Source organism: Dermatophagoides pteronyssinus, unplaced genomic scaffold (assembly GCF_027571235.1).
Source record: "Dermatophagoides pteronyssinus isolate colony J.1.1.1.1 unplaced genomic scaffold, Derpt_VIB-CSIC_2022.12 sq0023, whole genome shotgun sequence".
Lineage (NCBI taxonomy): Eukaryota > Metazoa > Arthropoda > Arachnida > Sarcoptiformes > Pyroglyphidae > Dermatophagoides > Dermatophagoides pteronyssinus.
The window spans coordinates 232,962-245,031 of NW_027461547.1; the positions used below are offsets into that span (position 1 = coordinate 232,962).

Consider the following 12,070-nt stretch of genomic DNA (forward strand, 5'->3'; position numbering starts at 1 on the left):
TGTTGTTGTTGTTGTCAAAGATTTCAAACGTCAAAAAAATAACAAAAAAATGACAATCCCATTATCTAACAAAAGAAAATTTGCTATATGTTGATAGAAAACAATTTTTTCTCTATTTTTGTTTCTAATTTTTTTCACGAAAACACATACAGACACAGAGAGAGCATGAAAAATTAAATTATTCGATTGAATTGTGTCTGATGTCTAGCTACTATAATTAATCTTTGAATTGTTGAATGAAAATGGAACAATAAATGATTTCGATAATTCAGATGTATAACAAAAATAAAAGAATATCTCGTTTTTCACAATTTTCAATTAGTAAATTGTTCTGGAGTATTTGCTGTTGAATTTTTTCACCCAAAATATGAACACAAATGAATAATGAATCCGGACATTGTTGATAAATTTCATATTCAATGTGAATTTATTGTATCAATAGGAAATGATGAGTTGAGAGAATAACAATTGCTTTGGTTATTTAAAAAATGAAACAAAACAAAAAAACACCAAAAACTGAATTGAATGAATTCAAATTAATATGGTTCATATTGTTATTCGAATGGTTGAATTGAGAATGAATGGATTAATTTTTTTTAATATGAATTTCTTCAACTCGATATCGATAGAATTTTTTTTGTGAACTACACGCAGTCGCAATTGTACGAATCGAACAGTCGCGCATCTTTTTCGAAAGCGTGAAAAGAATTTTTTTTTGATAAAAAACCCTTATTTTTATCGACAATCATCAATGATACAGGAATTACGCATGATTCAAAATGATTATTTCTTTGTAGAATGGGTTATATTTGATTCGATTCGTGAATATTTATTAATTTGTTTTTGATGAATGGACACATTTTTTCTTGCTGGTTCTACGAAATACATGAATTTTCGTTAAATCAGTCGGATGATACTATCGGACTAAGTTTTGATGACATGAAATTTGTAAAAAAGAATGATATTGATGAATCATGAACAATCATTGAATAAAATGATTATAAAACAGTATGATTTGATTTGAAGAATTTACGGTTTTTTTCCCACTCTCTGACCACCGTTGAAATGGAATTTATGGATGAAAAGAATGTAAAAAAAGTAGACAAAATAGAATTTTTGCTGTTATCATTATTGTATGGAAACAAATGATAAATTTTAGTTTTGAACACGATTCATAAATTTTTTCCATCCAAAATATTCTGTTGAATTCTCGATTTCAATGATTCGAATGGCGGAGAAAGAACACAAAAAAAAAGAATAATGAACGTTCGAAAATAAATCCGATTGTATCGATTGTATCGGTAGTTTTTCATGTTGTTGACGTGAAGGAAGAAATAAATGACGAAATAATTGATTAATAAATTTTATTTCATCTCGTTTCAATTACTATTTGCCGGCTAAAAATAATTTCCGAATTACTTTTTTTCTCTTCAATTAATCGATAAACAAAGTCTCGTTTGAATCAATTTGATTGCAATTTTTATTCCATTTATGGTTGTTGGTGATTTTTTTTCTTTCGATTCACTATATTTTTCATTATACACATTTGATCGAGTTTTTTTTGTTTATATTTTGTTTTATTTAGTTTCGAGGTTGTGTCCACAATTCAATAAATCAATTGATACGAATGGTGGCTGATCGGAAAATACATTGACAATGCGAATCATGAATCTTGATCATCAAATTCAGCAATAGTCGTAAGTTTCTTTAAATCAATTTTGAATTGGTAATTTTGAAATTGATTTGAAGAAATTATTAACTGTCACATAAATTGTTGTTAGTCAAACAAAAAAAAACAAAAACAAAAACAAAAAGTTCCTGTTTCATTTATTCCAAATTTAGAAATGCCAAACTTTCAAAACGAATTTATTAAGTCTTTTTGTCGTTGTAGAAAAATTATTACATCACCAATTATAACAGGATGAAAATGAAATGTCAACCTTGTTAAACGGTGATAATACGGCATTTGAAAAGGATTTTTATTTATTTATTAATTTCTAACTTTTTTTCTGCTTGCTCTATTCAAAATTGCATTATAATTGACAGAATTTAATGATTTTCTCAGTTTTTTTTTCGTTCAAGCAACACGAATGCCGTTACTCGTAAAATTTATCGTAAACAGGAAAAAAATGGAGCCTAATGATTCGAATAAAAATGAAGAAAAAACCATAAAGGTTCGATAATTCATCCGAATAAATGACACAAAACAAAGCAGATATTTGTCATAAATGAACAATATTGTTTTTATTTCAATAGTTAAAATAATGAATGAAAGAAAGAAAGAATGAACAAAATTCTACTTACTAATACGAAATGGGTCATACAGGAATTTCATTGCGGAAGTTTTTTACGTTTTATTTTTTGCAAAAAAAAAACAAAAAAATCAAATTCTTCTTAATATTTAATGAATCGGCATTAATTATCATTCTCCATCGTCATCATCATCATTATCATCATTCATTCATGATGTAATTTATCATTTTTGTTTTTTGTTTTGCTTCCGTTGTCCAATTAGTTAGATAGCAACAACAATAAATTCTCCAAAGAAAAAAAAATCATCCAAGATCATTAATGTCATCATCATCATCATCAGGATCAATGTGATCATTATCAATCGATTATTGAAAAAAAATTGATAAACGATGTTTGTGTGGGTATGTTTTTCTCCCTTTCTTATTTTTTTTCAAGAAAAATTATTCCAAGAATTAATGAGAGAAAAACAAAAACAAAAACAAAAAAAAGTTTCAGTTTCCATGGAAAAAATTTTGATTCATAAATTTTTATGCGAATTACTAGAAAAAAAAATTAACGTTTCACCACACGATTATAAATGAAGACATCATCATATATGAAAACAGCTTTGCATTACATTGATATTGGATATTTTTTTTTAAAACATTAAATATTCATTGCCTTTTCTTTTTAAGTAGTTCAATCCGTTTATGAAATATCATCATCATCAGCATAATGTTATTAATCGATAAACTTTATGAAAAGTTTTATTTCGAAGTTTTTTGTTGTTTGTTTGTTTCATTGCTATTCTACATTTTAAATGTCAAGGTAACAATAACAAAAACAATCCCGAATTGATGACTAGAGTCTAGAGTTTAATGATGATATCGGAAGAAAAAAAAATCAGATCGAACAACTAAACATTAGTTTGAAAGCAGCAGAAATTATCGAAAACATAGCCATGTTTTGTGATTCATATTGACGTAATGAGATAGGATCAATTAATCATTTCTTATCATTTTGTTTTAAAAAAATATTGAATAATTAAAATCATTCAAGTGTAATGTGATGTAAAAACAAATGTATGAAAATTATTTAATGAGCCATATCCAAAACTTCATTGATTAAATAAATTAATGAAATGAAAGAGAAAATATTGTTAATTTACCACCATTAAATATGTGAAGCAAGAATTTTTGTTTTGTTTCATTCAGTTAAATTTCATGATAATAATATTGATTTCAAAAGAAATCAGAATGAAAATGAAAATAATATCTTTCGGGCTGGACATGACGATGAAAGGAAGGAAAAAGGAAATATTCTAAAAAAGTTGAAATGAACTGAAAGTAATTCCGTAAAAATATTAATAAAAATTTTTGATTTTTGATTCAACCATTTTTTTAATGATGAAAATCTATTTTGAACTTGGCGACAGATAATTCTTAAAGGAAATAATAAAATGTATTAAATCACTATTGTGTTATTCTTTCTTTCCTTTTCTATTTTTCTAAAATAAAAAACTAATCCACTTTTTCCGTTTTTTTCACTCCTACGTAAGCTTGTTATTTTTGTTGTTTTGTGCTTTTTTTTCATCATCTTATCAAGCTTGATTGAATCCTTTTATGTTATCACATAATTGAAATTCTTTGAAATATTTTATTCGAACAATGTAGTATACCCGGAGATCCGCGAATTTTTTGAAGCTCAGTAAACAAACAAACAAACGGAAAAAAACTACGATTTTTTTAGTGAATTTACATCAATGGAAAAAAGAATCAACAAAACTAGTAATAGATTTTTTTTTGTTCAATTATAGCACGAAACAACAGCAAAAAATGACAAATTATTAACATTATCATTTGTTATTGGCCATCAAAAATAGCAAAAAAAAGAAAAATATTTTAACATTCAACATTTAACGGATCGATGGTTAAGATCTTTGATAAAATTTATTGCTGCTGGTAGACGATTTGGAAATGATAAGTTGAACAGAGGCAAAAAATTGGAACAAAAAAACGAAATTAAGTAAAAAAACGGTAACGAAATACGAAAACGATAACAACAACAACAACAACAACATTGACAAAACAAAACAAAAATTGATAACCGAACCGAAACCGACGATGATGTTGAATGATGATTGAAAAAATTGGAATTGATTAACCGAAGAAATATAAAATTACTTTCAATGGTTCAATGACGATGAAGATCATCATCATCATCTTCATTGAATATTTGAGACGTTTATCAGTGAATAATTTTTCTTTTTAATTACAATTTTTAAAGATTTCTACTATAATTGCTAGAAAGTGAATCTTTTTGCTATTTTTTCATTCTTTCAATTATCATAATCATCATTATCGATTTCAGATTGTTATATAATGAAATCGATGATAACAACAACAGCTGCTTTTCATTAAAATAACAATTATAACGTGTAAAATCAAACTATAATGAATTGCTAATTTGAATAATTTGAATATATTTTATTTTATCTCTAAACAAAATAAACTATTTTTGGGTAAAATGAATGATATTATTTTTACTTTTAACGGGGTAAAAAGAGTTGAGAATTTATTTTTGCTGATTTTGTTTTCGTTTTTTCTTTGTTCGTTTGTTTTTTTCGTTAAGATAACAGCAGCCGTCTTTAAAATCTTTTCTACTTAAATAATGATGATGATTATGATAATAATGAATATTTTGAGATTATTTTTGCTTGAATAATTTGTTTTTGAATTGATTTTTCGTTGTTGTTGAAAATTCTTTAAAGTTTTATATTTTTCTCGAAAAAAAGGATTGCCATGTTAGACATGAATAAAAAAGAAAGCAAAAAGAATTTAGAATTTTAAATTAGGTGTGCCAAAATCGATCTTTTTTTTGTGAACTTTTTGAACTTTTAAACCATGTAGTTATCTGAAATTAATTAATTCAAATTGATTAATAATCATTATTGAATCATCATTTTAATGAAAAAAATCATTGTTATGTGAAAAATAGAAATGAAAGAAAAAAAGGTAAAATTCAATTTCACAAAACAAAATGTATTTTTGAAATAGAAAACATCAAGAACCCATTTTTCTCTCTTATTTCGGCTGACAACCAAAAAAAAACTACTATTTGATTTTTATCTTTATTAGCAAAGGGAAAAAGTGAAATTATTATGTTGGAGACGAAACGAAAAAAAAATACATGATGATAAATTAACAACCAGAACAACTACCAAAAAAAAAGGGGAGAGATGATCAACAAGTTGGTGATAATAATAATTTGACTGACAGACTGACAAACAATTGGATCATTACCAAAAGAAAAAAAAACAATAATTGATTGACATTTTGTTTCAAAGATTGAAACATAAGTTTTGAAGAAAAAAATTGCTTTCATTGTAGACATAATTTTCGTTTTTTTTGTTGAAACCATGAAAATTATTTCTCTGTGTGTGTTTCCATTCTTTAAATATCGATACAATGTAATGGTGATGACAGAGTCCATATATGAATGGTGTGTGTATGTGATTCTTTGGGTGGCGATACAACTAATGATGATCATTTTTGTTCTTATTTTCATTATCTATTTGTTGTACAATGATTGAGTGTCACCATCATCATACAGATCTTTGTTGGTTATCTTCATTATGACATTTTTTATCTTTATTTTATTTTATTTAGAAAAAAAACGAAAATTGGCATTAACAATGAGAGACAATGTTTGTGTGTCAGTTATTCATTCAATCATTCATTCGATAAATAAAGTTAGTGTCGATGATCATAAAGAGAACAGTTATTTGGGATGAAATAAGATGAAAAAGAAATTCAAATTGATGATCATAATCGACAATTTGAATTTTCCTTTTTCGAAAGTGATTTTTGTCTATAATGTATTTGTCATTTGTAAATGTTCGATGGTATTGTTTTTTTGTAATCGAAAAAAACATTAGATTTTTTTTTGATTTTTTTTTGTTATTAAATATCCATCATAAATTTATGGTTTTGTTTTAAACAATTCATTCGGTTTGACCATTGTTTGGTAGTATTGTTAATTGTTTTTTTTTCTATAGAAAATGTTTTCATTGAAATTCTATTCATCCTCATCATCATTGTCATACACATCTACATTGTTGATAATTATAACAATAATTTTTTGGAGAATTCGTCTATCATCAGCAATATTGTTTGGTGGCGTGAAAATGGTACCAAAATTTCTACCAAGAGTTGTAGCCGGATTCTATAGTCTACATCCGGCATATGAAAGTGATATACCGGCACCGATTGCATCGATATCATCACCATCATCATTATCATCAATTCGGCAGCCACAATTTTCAGCATCAACATATAGTCATCATAAGAATAATTATCAATACATTGATCAACAACAACAAAAGATAAAACATCATCATAAAGTCAAATATAGAAAACCAAATTATCATAAACAAAATCAATATCGACCATCGAATTATCATATGATACGACTTAATCCTCATATTGTTGATAATTACATGTTGATTGCAAAACAATTGGCCATACATTATGGAACGAAATATCAATATCCGGTTGATATACTCTATGTATGATTCATTGATAATTTTTTTTATAATGAATTTAAAACCGATTTTATTTAATTTGAAATATTTTTCTTTCCAGGATCAAATTATACGAATCATGTTCGATTAAAAAAATTATGTAAGTGCAAAATTATCATGTTTTATACAAAAATCCGAATTCTGACAAATATACGAATAAGATTAGATGTGTAAAAAAAAGAAACGTAATAATAGGCTAGTTAAATGATCGTATCGGCAAAAAAAGAAGAGTATAAACAACAGACCAATGACATTCAAATATATGCGAACATCGGAAATCATTTCGTAGTTAATGAAACTATAGGAAAAATAGTAAATTTAGAATTTAATAGTTAAGTTAACAAAAAGCATACCAATTATAATGATCAATATGATGGCCACAACGATACCAATTAGGATATTAAGCTTCATGTTTTTCCACCACATTTTTCGTTGTACACGTCGTGCACCAGAACGAAATTCTGTCGAATATTCTGATAAATTTTGCGAACGATCCTGTAAATTATCCAAATTTGATCCACGTTCCATTATTTTATCGATATTCATTTGCATTATATTCGATACTTCATCCACATGTTCTTGTAGCCTAAAATAAAATTTATTATATTAAATCAATGTTCTCCATAATCATTTAAGTATTTTACCTTTCAATTTTTTCAGCTTTTTTAACATTTTTTGTTGGTGATTCATCTATATCTTCCATCTATCACACATATATTTAAAACAATTTGAATTCGAAAATTTATCTATTTTTCATTTTCTAATCCCAAAACTTACGTTTACAGGTGTATAGCCTTGATTATTGCTGCTTGGTGCCGAGGAAGACATGATTGTATTTGTATTTTTTTGTTATATCAAAACAAAGAAGACAATTAACCAAAGAAAATCTAGCTGCAATCCAAAGTTTTCAACGTTTGTTGTTGTTTTTGTTTACAAATACCAACAAAATCAATCTTAAATAATAAAAATGGATAACCGTTGTGATCAAAATAATCGAATGATATTGATGATGATAAATAATTTTGGTTTAGTGATAATTGAAATTTTTCTTTTTGAAAAGGAGTTACCAATCCATATCAAATTATATAAACAATAAAAATGCGATATTTCACAACAAAAAATACGCATCTGTCATTTAAAGCGAATCATGCTTGTTATGAAAGGACATCATCGAATTTGTTCTATTTAAAAATTCTCATCAATTTATCTTATCATTCTGATATTTGCATGTGATCATTATTGATCAACTTGGATATCGTTAGTTTTTTCGAATGGATTTTTCAAAAACGAACAAAATGTTTTTAAGAAATTCATTTATCACAATCTTTTTTTGGATAATCATCATTGGTATTATCAAAGAATGTCAAGGACTTTGTTGTCATCGTGTTCGAATATATAATTGTTCAGGTAATGATAATGAATTACAAACATTATGCCCAGATTGTACCGAACCAACACCATGGTGTGGTATAACTAAATGCAATGTATTTGGATGTAATTGTGATGAATGTCGTATGCAAAAACCATACACACGAATTGATAATTTGGCCATTCCCGAAATTGATGATAATAACAATCATTTTTAAATTAATTTTTCAGAAATTGTTTTTATTCAGAAAAAAATTTTTAAATGAAAATTTATCTTAAAAAATTCAAAAATTTTCTTTTCTTTCTACCATTTTAATTGCTATAAGAATTCAATTCTCTACATATAATTATTCAATGATCAATTTGATTTTTGTTCATTTTCAATAATAAAAATCATGAATGAATGGCATTTGATGTGATGATGATAATGACTTTTGTGTTTTTTTTTGGAATTAGTATTTATTTCCTTTCGTCTGTGGTGGATAAATTGATGAAGATGACGATGATGATGATGATGATGGTACATCAATCATTTGATTACGTTTAACAGCCAATCCACGTAATATATCTCGACTTTTGTGTTTTTTACTAAAATCTCTTTTAATCTGACTATACGATGATAATGGTAATGATTGTTCAATTAGCCATGATGGTATAAGCCATCCCGAACGTATCGATGATGGATTCAGGTAATCATCCGAATCTAATGATCATAATTGAAATTATTTCAATTTATATAAAAATATTTTTTTTACCGCATAAACTTACCGAATGAAATTCTGCGTAAAACATCTTGATTATTATTATTGTTGATAATTCGCGGTAATTCTTCACCATTAACACCAGTGAATATGATACCATCATTATCACTAAGACTACCATAAAATGGTGATGCATTAGCCATCAAAGTAAATAAAAATGTTGAACCAATCAAACAGCAAACTATTGTCATAATTGATTGACAATTATTTGTAGCCATGATGTTGATATTTGAATTTAACGAATTCGATTTCGATTGATGTTGATGATGTGATAAATTGCCAGTTGGTTTAAGAGAAAAAAACGATCTAAACTATCAACAAAAAAAGTTGCCCAGTATTTATAGGAATTTTTTTCAACAACGAAAAGATATTCATTCTTATTACCTGCGTCACTTACGAATAAGAAAATGAAGAAAAAGGTAAAAAAGAAAAAAAAAGTTATTTTCAAATGTTATTGAATCGACGTTGATTCATTTATCATGTAATCATTCTTATGTAATTATTATGCGGATATTACATATTTTACCGGAATCTCTATGTGCGTATCTATATTTTTATGATTAATAAAGATAATTTAAGTTTTTATCATGTAAATATTTATATAATCATCATAATTAAATTAATAAATAAAAATGTCTATATTTGGATAAAATATATGTAAGAATGATGTTGTTGAGATTTATAACATAAATATCCAATTTTTTTCATATTTTTGTTTTGGTTAAGTGTGTTGTTTTTTTTTATTTGGATTGAAAGAAAAATGTTAGTAAAATGAAATCATCATGGATACTGGATGATGTTGATGAATTATAATAAAATGCATTAATTTTATTCATCATATATAAGAATTATTCCATAAGTCATAATCAAATTCGAATCGAAATTTTACAATATAAAATAGCCAAAATGCAATTGAAATGGAAAAAAACTTTGTGTATTCATTTAGGATATAAAAAAAACTTCTGAGTAGAAAAAACAAATGAAAATAATTTTCGACCTTATCATAATATTTTACATTGAAAAAATAAATCAATTAAATATGGCTATACCATTTGAAGAATTATAGATATATAAATTTTGAATCGAGATTTAATAGGAGGCTATTCATCATTTAAGGTTATCAGGCACGATAATTGATTTGGCAAACAATGCAGCGATTGCCTGATTTTTATCGCCATTAAATGCATCCAATTCAATTATGACCTGTTCACGTTTGAATCCCATCGATACTAATTCTTGAATATCTGCTTCAGAATGACGTGATCCAGTACTACTATTACTGCCTGATCCTTTTAACCAGAAAAAAGTGATAGGACAATTAGTGAGAAAAAAATTAAGTCTATAATTTAAAAACATACTTGATTGATGACCTGAAGTGGATGGAGTTTGAGCTGATACACCACTCATCGGTGATGATTCTTTCAAAGATTCCTGTATAGCTTTTTGTACATCATCTTGGGCTATATCTTCATTCACATTTAAACGTGCAAATTTTGGTATCTCACTTTCGGAAAGAAACGGTGTTTCTGTTCCGGTTGTACCGATACGTAAAACATTTGCTTTGAGATCGATAGAACATTGATAACGGCGAAGCATATCTAAACCCAATAACATATCCATTGGTTGATGTTCAAGAATAGTAAATGAACATGGTACAAATACGCCGTTTAATTCCAATTGCACAAGATGAATTTTACCTAAAATCCTTTGCGTACCAACACCGCGAGCAATACCAGACCAACGATTATCAATTAAACGTAGAATATTACATCGTTCTGCACAAGCTTTACTCATAATGGTCGATTGTGCACCAGAATCGACAAAAGCTTTGATTGGAAATCCATTCACCTTACAATTAATGTATAACATGGCAACTTCGGCAAAACTTTCAGGTAAATATTCCATAGCTGTTTCCATATTTGAATCAATCTGCTGTCGCCGTATCTCTTCGGCAATCATTCGTTGGGCTTCAGAATCAAACGGATCGGCCAACAGCATTCGAATACGACGTTGATCTTCTTTAGCCCGAGCTTCTTGTTGTATGCGAAGTGTTTTAGCAAATTCTTCGATTCCTCCGTCGAACGCTTCAGCCAAACGCGGATTATTCACACGTAAAGTTGCCACCTGTTCTGGATTTGAACGCAGCGTAGCAAAAATATTTTCAGCTTCACGACGTTCATTCTGAACAAGATGATTGGGCACTTGAATCGATGAAAAATCCATTTGAGGTAATTGTCCAAGAAAATTCGCATTATTCATCGTTTGATTACCACGGCCATCTTTCACGAGTAACATATCACCATCTTGAACACCATAAAATGACAACGTTTTATTCGATTCTTGTAGTGGTTTGCCGTTGAAAAAGATTGACATATTGGTCGCATCAATATTGGTCTCTAATGAACATAATGCTTTGAAATTCTCCAGTTCCATATCACCGGACACATCAAGATGAATGATCAAATCGCTCAACGTAGTGATTGTTAATTTCATTTTCAAATAATAATTTTAGATTTCACAGAATTGAACGATGAATTTTTTATTTAATTTCAATAAAATAGACCAAAGAAAATTAGTAAACAAATATTTTGAATGAATGAGTAGAGTCACAATATCATCTAACAAGATGCATACTGTGCTTTTATCATTGACAAATCATGATCTTATGCCAATGATGATGATGATGATATGAAAATGTCAATGGCAAAATTGAAACGGAATAAATTTCGCGACCAAGTTGAAATTTATAATTTGAAAGTATGAAAATATTTTCTTATAATAAGAAGGCCTTAATGGCGACGAGGATTCTCAAAGATGGTAATGATTTTTGATTTTCTTTTATGGTGTCTTTGTCAAAAGAAAACGTAGTTTTTTTGGCAATGGGGCAATGTTGTTGAACTTGTTGAGGGTGTATATTTGGCCAGTACCTATAGGGGGAGCAGGTATAATTGATGCCAAAATAATAAAAAAAAATATATGGCCGGTTGATTTGTCAATAACTTTCGACGTATGAAATTGAAAAAATCAGGTTTTTGACAATTTTGATTGAAAAATTTTTCATCCCTTTATTTCATTGATGGATTAAATATATTGCGAATGAATAGAGAAACTTTTCATTTATAAATTA

At 27.5% G+C, this 12,070-nt stretch overlaps 4 protein-coding genes and 1 long non-coding RNA gene across 6 annotated transcripts; 2 read left to right on the forward strand and 3 right to left on the reverse strand.

Annotated features, from left to right (window-relative positions):
* The first annotated feature begins 1,511 nt into the window (after nucleotides 1-1,511).
* On the forward strand, nucleotides 1,512-4,627 carry LOC142645798 (uncharacterized). 2 transcript variants are annotated; one of them, XR_012846855.1, is made up of 3 exons: nucleotides 1,512-1,697; nucleotides 2,066-2,654; nucleotides 3,906-4,627. It is a non-coding gene; the product is annotated as an uncharacterized LOC142645798 (long non-coding RNA). The 2 variants fall into 2 exon arrangements; XR_012846854.1 differs by having other exon boundaries at nucleotides 4,049-4,627.
* Nucleotides 4,628-5,906: 1,279 nt separating this feature from the next.
* LOC113791913 (uncharacterized) lies at nucleotides 5,907-6,922 on the forward strand. The gene is made up of 3 exons (XM_027341764.2): nucleotides 5,907-5,983; nucleotides 6,290-6,799; nucleotides 6,876-6,922. The coding sequence occupies exons 1-3, from the start codon at nucleotides 5,927-5,929 to the stop codon at nucleotides 6,903-6,905; spliced, it is 597 nt and encodes a 198-aa protein (XP_027197565.2). The 5' UTR covers nucleotides 5,907-5,926; the 3' UTR covers nucleotides 6,906-6,922.
* Nucleotides 6,833-7,919, reverse strand: LOC113791915 (vesicle-associated membrane protein 8-like). Its single transcript, XM_027341766.2, has 4 exons — nucleotides 7,592-7,919; nucleotides 7,459-7,517; nucleotides 7,168-7,400; nucleotides 6,833-7,112 (listed from the first exon to the last, which is right to left on the reverse strand). Exons 1-4 carry the CDS (start codon nucleotides 7,640-7,642, stop codon nucleotides 7,093-7,095), a joined length of 363 nt encoding a protein of 120 aa, XP_027197567.1. The 5' UTR covers nucleotides 7,643-7,919; the 3' UTR covers nucleotides 6,833-7,092.
* Nucleotides 7,920-8,431: 512 nt separating this feature from the next.
* Nucleotides 8,432-9,285, reverse strand: LOC113791914 (uncharacterized). Its single transcript, XM_027341765.2, has 2 exons — nucleotides 8,951-9,285; nucleotides 8,432-8,885 (listed from the first exon to the last, which is right to left on the reverse strand). The coding sequence occupies exons 1-2, from the start codon at nucleotides 9,159-9,161 to the stop codon at nucleotides 8,635-8,637; spliced, it is 462 nt and encodes a 153-aa protein (XP_027197566.1). The 5' UTR covers nucleotides 9,162-9,285; the 3' UTR covers nucleotides 8,432-8,634.
* Nucleotides 9,286-9,855: 570 nt separating this feature from the next.
* On the reverse strand, nucleotides 9,856-11,935 carry rngo (DNA damage inducible 1 homolog rngo). The gene is made up of 2 exons (XM_027341625.2): nucleotides 10,302-11,935; nucleotides 9,856-10,232 (listed from the first exon to the last, which is right to left on the reverse strand). The coding sequence occupies exons 1-2, from the start codon at nucleotides 11,434-11,436 to the stop codon at nucleotides 10,051-10,053; spliced, it is 1,317 nt and encodes a 438-aa protein (XP_027197426.1). The 5' UTR covers nucleotides 11,437-11,935; the 3' UTR covers nucleotides 9,856-10,050.
* Nucleotides 11,936-12,070: the final 135 nt, after the last annotated feature.

Bases quoted from the DNA above. Each gene is read 5' to 3' on its own strand.
- LOC113791915 (XM_027341766.2), bottom strand. From the start codon at position 7,642: ATGTCTTCCTCGGCACCAAGCAGCAATAATCAAGGCTATACACCTGTA. The intron at 7,518-7,591 runs GTAAGTTTTGGG...TATGTGTGATAG, and splicing joins AAGGCTATACACCTGTAAAC to ATGGAAGATATAGATGAATC. The intron at 7,113-7,167 runs GTATGCTTTTTG...TTTTTCCTATAG, and splicing joins CATATTGATCATTATAATTG to TTTCATTAACTACGAAATGA.
- LOC113791913 (XM_027341764.2), top strand. From the start codon at position 5,927: ATGAGAGACAATGTTTGTGTGTCAGTTATTCATTCAATCATTCATTCG. The intron at 5,984-6,289 runs GTTAGTGTCGAT...TTTTTTCTATAG, and splicing joins TCATTCATTCGATAAATAAA to AAAATGTTTTCATTGAAATT. The intron at 6,800-6,875 runs GTATGATTCATT...TTTTCTTTCCAG, and splicing joins ATCCGGTTGATATACTCTAT to GATCAAATTATACGAATCAT.
- rngo (XM_027341625.2), bottom strand. From the start codon at position 11,436: ATGAAATTAACAATCACTACGTTGAGCGATTTGATCATTCATCTTGAT. The intron at 10,233-10,301 runs GTATGTTTTTAA...TCTGGTTAAAAG, and splicing joins CACTTCAGGTCATCAATCAA to GATCAGGCAGTAATAGTAGT.
- LOC113791914 (XM_027341765.2), bottom strand. From the start codon at position 9,161: ATGGCTACAAATAATTGTCAATCAATTATGACAATAGTTTGCTGTTTG. The intron at 8,886-8,950 runs GTAAGTTTATGC...TATGATCATTAG, and splicing joins TTTACGCAGAATTTCATTCG to ATTCGGATGATTACCTGAAT.